General features: G+C 38.5%; 1 protein-coding gene across 1 annotated transcript; it reads left to right on the forward strand.

Moving 5' to 3' along the window:
- Window positions 1-1,989: 1,989 nt before the first annotated feature.
- Window positions 1,990-8,954, forward strand: fam185a (family with sequence similarity 185 member A). Its single transcript, XM_015404173.1, has 8 exons — window positions 1,990-2,589; window positions 3,324-3,433; window positions 5,058-5,150; window positions 5,313-5,451; window positions 8,145-8,186; window positions 8,264-8,359; window positions 8,439-8,573; window positions 8,661-8,954. Exons 1-8 carry the CDS (start codon window positions 2,154-2,156, stop codon window positions 8,771-8,773), a joined length of 1,164 nt encoding a protein of 387 aa, XP_015259659.1. The 5' UTR covers window positions 1,990-2,153; the 3' UTR covers window positions 8,774-8,954.
- Window positions 8,955-9,141: the final 187 nt, after the last annotated feature.

Consider the following 9,141-nt stretch of genomic DNA (forward strand, 5'->3'; position numbering starts at 1 on the left):
GAAACATGGAGAAGACGATGAGGAAAAAGTGTGGACTGGTGACAGAAAAGTGAAATGGTGTGCTCAAAGATGACTCTGCACATGTTTGGCTACTACTACTGTGAAGCAGGATTCCTCATCATGAACATAATCAAAAATAGATATCCATCCAGGCTCAAAATGAACACTTTGACATGTGCTGGAGAATGGTTTCTTTAAACCATAAAAAGAAGGAAAAAATAAACGGTCAGTTCAGGTGTTTTAAAAAAGATAACTGAATGAGGAAATTGTCTATATACCAAACTGAACAATTGTTATTCTCTACTTCAAAAAAAGACTATAGAACACGATAGAACTTTTTCCATTTTAAAATGGAAAAAAGTTTTTTTTTTTTTTTTTTTTTTTGTTATTTAGAAGTCAATGTAAAACATGAATGCAAAAACACCTCATTTAATTCCAGTGTTAAATTCTGTTTAAAGTAACAGATTATAATCAAAAATGTCTCTGTACCTTTACTGGTTGTTTATTTTCTTTATTCGGACCCCGCTGATTTTTAATTGGTTACCCCTGCTATAGATCATGAGACAGTGTGTGGAACCCTTCAGTCTCTAGCATATATCACAAACTATAGAACATGAAACAGACTATGCAGCTATAAAGAAACAAGCAATTTGGGTAAAGATAAATTATGCTATATTAAAGTTGTCGGAGTCTGTGCACAGTTGAATGAGAGTAAATTTAAATTCTTTTCAGTTTATTTATATAGCGCCAATTCACAACACATGACCTCTCAAGGCACTTTACAGAGACAATTCAACCAGATCATACAGTCAAACTGATTCAAAGTTTTCTTTATAAGGAAAACCAGTTGATTGCCTTGACTCATTTAGTTGAAGGAAATCCCTCATACCAAGTGTGTGCGTGAATGGTTGTTTGTCCTGTTTGTCTCCGTGTTGCCCTGCGACGGACTGGCAATCTGTCCAGGGTGTACCTCGCCCACGACCCCGCTTGGGATAAGCTTGACAGAAAATGGATGGATGAATGGATGGAATGCTTGTAGCGACAGTGGAAAAGAAAAACTCCCTTTTAACAGGAAGAAACCTCCAGCAGAACCAGGCTCAGTGTGAGTGGCCATCTGCCGAGGCTGACTGGGGTTCAAGGAGACAGAAGCAGAGATACAGAAAGAAGCAGAGATACAATAGGCAACTGTCAACCAGCTCAACTGGTGGCCCCGTCCAGGAAACACACAGTCAGGATGGCTAGCTCCCATGTCAGAGGATGAAGAGAGCACATACAGTTTGTCACAATCAGAGAACCAGGACTACACTGAAAACAGGCCAAGCTCCAACATCCACAAACAAAGGTGTTGATGGCAGCAGCACAGCTGATTTCCCTCTTCAGGATGACATTACAGCCAAACAGGAAAAGACCAGATTCAATAACAATGAGAAAAAGCAGAGAGAACCTAATGTTAGAGATTGAACTAAAAATTTTTGCAGAATGGGAGAGTAGAGATAGAACGAAGCAGGATGATGAAAAAGGGTCCCTATGTCCTCCAGCAGTCTAAGCCTATAGCAGCATATCTATAGAGATAGCTCAGGATAACCTGAGCCACTCTAACTATAAGCTTTATCAAAAAGTTTTAAGCCTACACCTAAAAGTAGACAGGGTGTCTGCTTCATGGACAAAAACTGGTAGTTGGTTCCACAGGAGAGAATTCTGGTAACTAAAAGATCTGCTTCCCATTCTACTTTTAGAAATAATAGAAATCTTTTGAAGACTTTTAGCTGAGCTGTTAAGCAAAGTTTCATCAGCATTTCTAAAAGGTTTTAGCAGCAAACGTGTGTGCTGTACCACAGAAAAACAGCAAATAAATGTGCCTTCGATGTAAAAATTTATGTGAGCATCTTATACCTCTTTTCCTGATTAATTTATCAACATTTATACACCCATAGAGCCCTGGCAACAGCTGTGTTATTTTCATTTTTGAACAAAATTTACAAATAACAGCAATGTGATCGTATTATGCCATAGTTTTATTCTGAAATTCAGACTCTAAAAGTCACATCCGGTGAGAGTGGAAGTGTGTGAAACAGCGCGTGCGCACTGAATGGCAGCACATGTAACTCAGCAGGTTGTGTTGCCCGTGTGTAGAGGAGCTAAAGCCGGCAGAGATGTTTTGGACATCGGTAGCTCAGAGAGGATCTACGGGGCTCCTACTGCGGTGTTTGTCCTCCAAATCTAGCAGCACAGCTCTCGCTGCACCCCGGTGCCCCATGCTTATCTCGCGATACTTCTCTAGCTCTGACCCCGCTAAGACACCAACTCATGAAGGGGAGGAGGGTTCGTCCCTGCGGCAGTGGGCCCTGACCGTCAGCCCCTTCACCACAGTGAGGGCCCGGTTAGGCTGTAACATCTGCATCCGCCCACTGGACGTGCACTCCTACCCGGAGGCAGACCAAGCCCTGATCTCTGTCCACGGTGGCGGCCAGAGGGACTGTATGGAGCAGCTGCATGTCCATTATGATGAACAAAGTCAGGAGCTGCGCATCTCTGCTGAGAAGGTGAACAGCAACGTCACGATTGAGATGGATGCACCTATCAAAAGTAGTGAGTATGTACAAAAAAAATAAAATAAAAAATTAGATAAATAAAAATCAGCTGTTGCAGTTAGTGGCGGTTCTAGACCAAATGTACCAGGGGCCAGGAGGGGCCCAGAGTGTTTTCACGTGGGCACAGAAAAGCATGAAATAAAGAACAGGGCAAGGGATTGAAATATATTAAGAGAGCTACATGAAGGGAAATTTATTTTCAATTAAGTTTAATAAAAATTCTATTTCTTATAAGGTCAATATACATTCATTATTTAGGAATTGAACTTACCATTTTCTATAAAATCTGAATTATAACTCAAGAAAAACTGATAAATTCAGCTGTAAAATTTGGAGTATTTTTTTATGTTTTGAAAAAAAAAAAAGACATTTAGCAGATGAAAACTGGGATCCTATCTCCATACCACTGAAGCTATCACCTTATTATTTTTTTAAATAATTGGTAAAACATAACTTGTAAAGGAAAAAAAAAAAAAAAAGATCCAAAGGACATATCAGTAACCATGTCTGTTCCAACACATAGCATCATTAGTATTTCTTTTTAAGTATTATTTCTTCAGTACAGGGTCCGGGACATGATTTACAGTGGCACTGTCCCCGTTGGCCCCTGTCTAGAACCGCCCATGGTTGCAGTATGTTTTCTATGTTTCTCCAAGTAGAGCCTGTCTGTTTCCCACAAGTATCCCACCCCTGTAAGAGTCATTGTTGAATAAACCTGTGTGCTTTTGCCAGATCTCTTCATCACTACTCAGGGAGGAGGCAGCGTGCAAGTGAAGAAGATGGAGTGTGATATTTGCAAAGTGCAAACAGAAAAGGGAAGCTGTTTACTTCACTCCGTCAAAGTAGGTATTCCTCATACATGCATGCTTATTGCTGAAAATATAAAGGCAATGGTTTCTGTATTAGGACTAGCGCCTTATTAAGTTACGTGTTACAGTAATTACTTTACTTTTCCAGTAACTAGTGCTGTAACTAATTAGTTTGTAAAAGTCGGTAACGCATTAGTCATTACTAAGCTGTAAACAGATTTCTAGAGTCAAGTAACGGATAATTAATAAGGACTACAATTTCCTGGTGAAAGTTGCGTGTGACACAAAACATCTATGCACATCTTCAGTATGAACACAGAAGAGAGACGATGGCGCAGAGTCACTGATTCAAGAACAGGGTTCCTACAGTGATTCAGTGACAGCAAAAATACTAATAATTATTTAATTCAATTAATTTTTTTTATATAGCGCCAATTCACAACACATGTCACATCAAGGCACTTTACAGTTCACCAGATCATATAGTCAAATTGATTTAAAGTTTTCTATCTAAGGAAAACTGGTTGATTGCATCGACTTATTGATTCGAATGCAATCCCTCACACTAAGCATGCTTGTAGAGACAGTGGAGAGGAAAAACTCCCTTTTAGCAGGAAGAAACATTCAGCAGAACCAGGGTCAGTGTGAGCGGCCATCTGCCGCGGCTGACTGGGGACTGCATGGATTCTTCTACATAATTAAAGATAAAGAAAAACTGCTTTACCTCTTTAATGTATATATTATGTAGAACCATTGATTCATTTAAACAGCACCAATATATAAATATTTTTAAGTTTCATTATGGAGGGCCATGAAAATCTGGTTTGTTTTCAATGACTTATTTTTAAAACATAGATATTGTGTATCATTCATCTTCCTGTTGGTTCATTGTAATCAATATAGATTACCTTAAATTAGTTTTGGTGCCAGTCAATTATTCTCTATGCCTCTGTGCTAATTGGCCCCTGTCTGGCCACCCCTATGAAAATCTTCCAGATCCACGACTGAATCTAGGTCCTAAAGTCCGGAGAAGGGCAGAGAAGCACATAATAATTCTATAGACAAACACGCGTATCTACAAGAACATTATAGGGTACAGAGATTTAGTGTGGTTTCCATAGCGATGATTTGAGGAGTCATGTGATGGGCTGATGTCAGTCCAATGTGTTTGTTAAGTCTTTACTTAGTGTAGCAATCCATCTGGAAATTTGTAAACATTAAAGATTAAAGTTTTTGGCCTATTTCTGGTGGAAGAAAGATAAAAAAAAAAAAACAAAAAAAAAAAAACAGCTAAACGTTTTCTTTCTTCTTCAAATTTAGTATGAAATTACAAATTTAATTTTTGAAAAAAAAATCTATTTTATCTGTTCACTTTAAATTCTTGATTTTCAACTTTTTAGTTCTATTTATCTCCTTAAGAATGATAAAAACAGAAATACATCTGACTTCATTCTGAATTGTTTCTGATAAGTTTTTTTTATTGCTATTTCCAGTGTGCAAATGAGCTTATAACAACTGTTTTAAATTTACATATAATAACAGATTTTATCTAAGGTTTATTTTGGATCAGTTGTACTATCATTCATTAGTACCAATCTTAAATGAGTGAAAGCATTTGCCGGTTAACTTCTCATTTCTTAATGCTGTCCCATTTCAGGGTCATCAAGTGGAAGTGCAGTCCCAGGGTGGACATGTTACAGGTGTAGGCACCATCCATGGTAATGTGGACATCCAAGCAAAGGGAGATGGTGTAAGTAGGACAGAATTTCTCTCTGTTGTCTTATTCACAGCAGCCTTTAGGGGGCAGCGGGTAACTATTCCAGCTATCAGCTAGACTGAGTTACATGTTGGGTATTCTGATCTGCAGAGGGATGTGTTTACATGTGTAGTCATTAGATGTCTTATTTTACAGGTGGTGGATATCAAGAAGCTCCAGGGCACAAGAATGAATGTTTCTACAGAGCGTGGTGCTTTGAAAGTTAAAGCCATCTATGCAGAGTCCAGCTGTGTTTCCTCCCGCTCTGGAAGAGTAGAACTGGGTCATGTACATGGTAAGAAAATAACTCGCACCCCTATAAAAGTAAATGATAACTATACTTAAGGGGGAAAAAACACCTTACTGTGTTTGATTCTGTTCTGTGACTAAAAACTTCAAATATTTGCAATGAATTCATAAATTAGAGGTTTACCAAGAAAGATTTAGATGTGTGAAAATCCTGCTTAAAATTCAAGTTGGAGGAGGAAGTTTTGGATCTTTGAACAGGATTTCTTTAACTGACCAGATTTCAGTTCAGAACGTTGAGCAAGATAAATACTCTTTTATACAGCCAATACCCATAATTCCTTCCAGGACACAATAAAAAAATACATTTTTATTTGATGTATTTATTTTCTTATTCTTTTTAACATTGGCTACATTAGATGGCTTAAAATGGAGGTCTTCAACAGGGGGTCCATCACCCCTAGGGGGTACACTTAAGTACTGCATGGGGGTCGCGAAAGCTTTGGTTGATTAGACTTTTTTTTTTATATTCCCCCTGCAATTTTTTACACTAATTAAAATGTCTTTAAATACACTGTGACATGAATTCAACACACTGTGGTAAACAGATAAATGGATGCAAAAGATGTCTTGCAGTCATGAATGAACACATATGTCGACACACATGAGCTCTTTCAAGCTGTGCACCGTTTCATTCACAACACCTGTGCCATCTATGAGGAATCAGAATCAGATATACTTTAATAATTCCAGGGAGAAATTACTTTCGTTACATGACTCCATCTGTAACAGAGAGACTATAGGACCAGTTTGATATAACACAATTTCATACAATATATATAATTAGGGGGTCCCTGCTCCATCTCACCATTAGTTTGGGGTCCTTGCCCTGGAAAACATTGAAGACCCATACCCTAGAAGGTATTATCTGCAACTAAACAGCATTTGCTACTGCTTTGTAGAACCACCCTTTATTGTAAGTCTTTTACAGTTTTGTCTTCATCAGCCTAATACTTGTAGAGACTGTTCAAGCTGGGTCAGATTTGATTGAAAGCAACTCTGATCAGAAATTGTAAAGCCTTATCACAGATTCTAAGCAGGATGTGGCTCTGAACTTTATCTCTGCAATTCTTTTCACTGGTACAGTAGTCTCAAGTCTTCTGCAGGTGTTTTCTCCTTCAGAGCCCTGCTTGTAGCGCAGCTATATTCCAATCAACTCTGATCTGTTTTAGGGCTGCAACTAATGACGATTATGCAAATCGATTATTAATTCGATGATTTTTTCGATTATTCGGATAGCAAAAGTTTCCATAAGGAAGATTTTGAAACCAGGTGAATCTTAAAACTTTTCCACTTAGTTCTGAATGGAGCATATTTACGGACGAAACCCTTTTTTCATCCTAAATGAAAATGTTTTTTTTTTTTTACAATTTTGACATTACTGTTAAAAGTTTTACTCTATCAGCTAAAGACATATTTTACATTCTCTATACTCCAGTTAACGATTAATCAATTACAAAATCAGTTGACAGTTATTTTAATCGATTAATCACAATTAATCTGTTTAATTGTTTAAGCCCTAATCTGTTTATATGTCCCTCTTTTTAAGAAGAAGGAAAAAAGACCTCCCATGTCATGATGTTGCCACTGCTGAGTTTCACAGTGGGGATGGTTCACTCTTGGTTTCATGTGACCAAAGCTCTTATTAAACTTCGTGAAGGTGTACAGCCATGTCACGGTATCCCTGCAGTCATACCATACTGGATCCATCTTCATATAATAAATTGAAGGATAAATCTCCAGATGATGTTCGGGACTGAGAATATTGTTTAATAACCTAACTCTGCTTCTCTGTCAGGCCTGTTTACTGGTCTTAACTGGTGGCCTTTTACACGGGGGTTCCCTGTCCTCGTGGTTCTACGGTTCATCTTATAGATGCCTCTCCTTTAGTGCACCTGGTTTAAATGATGGCATTACCTCCTCCAAATGCCAACATGTTCTGATGAAATCTCTCAAACATTATTGCGTTGTTGTAGGTGTAGGCAGATGGCAAGAACCTAAATCATGCAGCGTGGATTGAGTCACCTTTGACCCTGTGTTTTTACTGATATTTTATTTAACATGGGAGAAATCGAATTACTATAAACACCCAATGGTCACGGTGGTATTCATCTACAGGCATCCCCAAACTCGGTCCTCGAGGGCCGAGTTTAGGGATGCCTGATCTACGTGTATCAAAGTTTCTAAATAATGCCACCATATTTCCATATGCTTCATCTATCAGATAAAACCCTTCAATAAATGTGTGGGACTAAACTAAGACTTGAACTCCTCTTCACATCAACAGCTGAATCTTTTAGGACCTTTTAGTTCATCCTGGTCCACAGCTGCTTTACATTAAGCCTCTTGGTAAAGCTGATCCATAAGGAATCTCGGGCTCAGGTTCAGTCACAGTTGATTAAAAGCAATGTGGTCTCAATTTATCACATACCTTCCAAGTATTTGTTTCTGAGACGTCTATAAAGGCGAGCTAGTTGTAAAAGATTACACTTTGATCTTAAAGGAAAACAAACCTGGAATGAACGCAAGAAAAAGAAGTGTCCCTTCTTAAGAATTTTAATTTCTTCCATATACAAATGACCCTGTAACTTTAAACCTTAAAGATTTTTTTTTATCACAATGAAGATATAAAAACCAAAAGTGATCTATTTCTGTCTCTTTTTTTTTTATTATTCATTAAAGGTAACACCACAGTGAGTAACGAGTCTGGAGATACGGTGGTTGGTAAGCAGGCCAGCTAACTGCACAGCGACCCATGTATGGTTTCCTTCAAAGCATGAGGGGTTTCTTTTCTTCTGCAGATGGTTCAAACAGCTCCCTGAAGGTTTCCTCCATCAGTGGAAGCATCGACGTCTATGTGGGAGACAGCGGTACAGCTGAGCTCCACAGTCAAGACGGTAAGAAGGTTGAGGACATAACTCATGTAACTGCAGCTCAGTTCTTCCCGTTTTCTTGATTAATCTCTGTCTGATGTAGGGGCGGTGAGTGTGCGTGTCCCACCTTCATTAAGAGCTGGTGTCAATCTGTGTGGAGCGTCGGTGGACATCAGCTCAGAGGTTCTTCTGCATGAGGAAGAAAGAAATGCCTCTGATGGTCAGATCACACTGACAGGTGGGCTCATCGTTTCCTCTTTTCATAATAAAAAACGGAAAACATCCAACCAGTAAAGGAAACGTGACATGAATATTATCATTCCAGGCTATATGAATGGAGAACCACCTGTTGACCAGTGGGTCAAAGCTCGCGCAGAAAGAGGCTCCATCAAACTGACGACACAGAGCTGGTTTGAGTCCCTGAAGCTCGGGAGCTAAGTGACAGGATGTATCGTAATGTTCTGAGGACGCTACAGTTATTATTACAGCGCTTTCAGCTAAATGTTATCCACACTGCACTGTAAATAGCTCAGGAAAATGAATTTTTATTTAAAGTATCTTTTGAATTTTTATGTGTAATGTCACCTTAGTGGAGTTAAGGTCCCACACATAATAAATGTTAAACAGCTTTCTCTTGTTATTTGTGTGGAAACTGTGTGTTATAGAGTCACAATACGTTACAGGATGTCAAACTCCTTTTTATAATCAGCATCATCAAGTCTTAAAGAACCAGTTACAGTTTTAGAAAAAAAAATTATTTCATAATTTCTTTTACAAAGTGCACTTTGCTCTTGTATTATAACCTT

This window comes from Cyprinodon variegatus, unplaced genomic scaffold (assembly GCF_000732505.1).
Source record: "Cyprinodon variegatus isolate N-32 unplaced genomic scaffold, C_variegatus-1.0 Scaffold35, whole genome shotgun sequence".
NCBI lineage: Eukaryota > Metazoa > Chordata > Actinopteri > Cyprinodontiformes > Cyprinodontidae > Cyprinodon > Cyprinodon variegatus.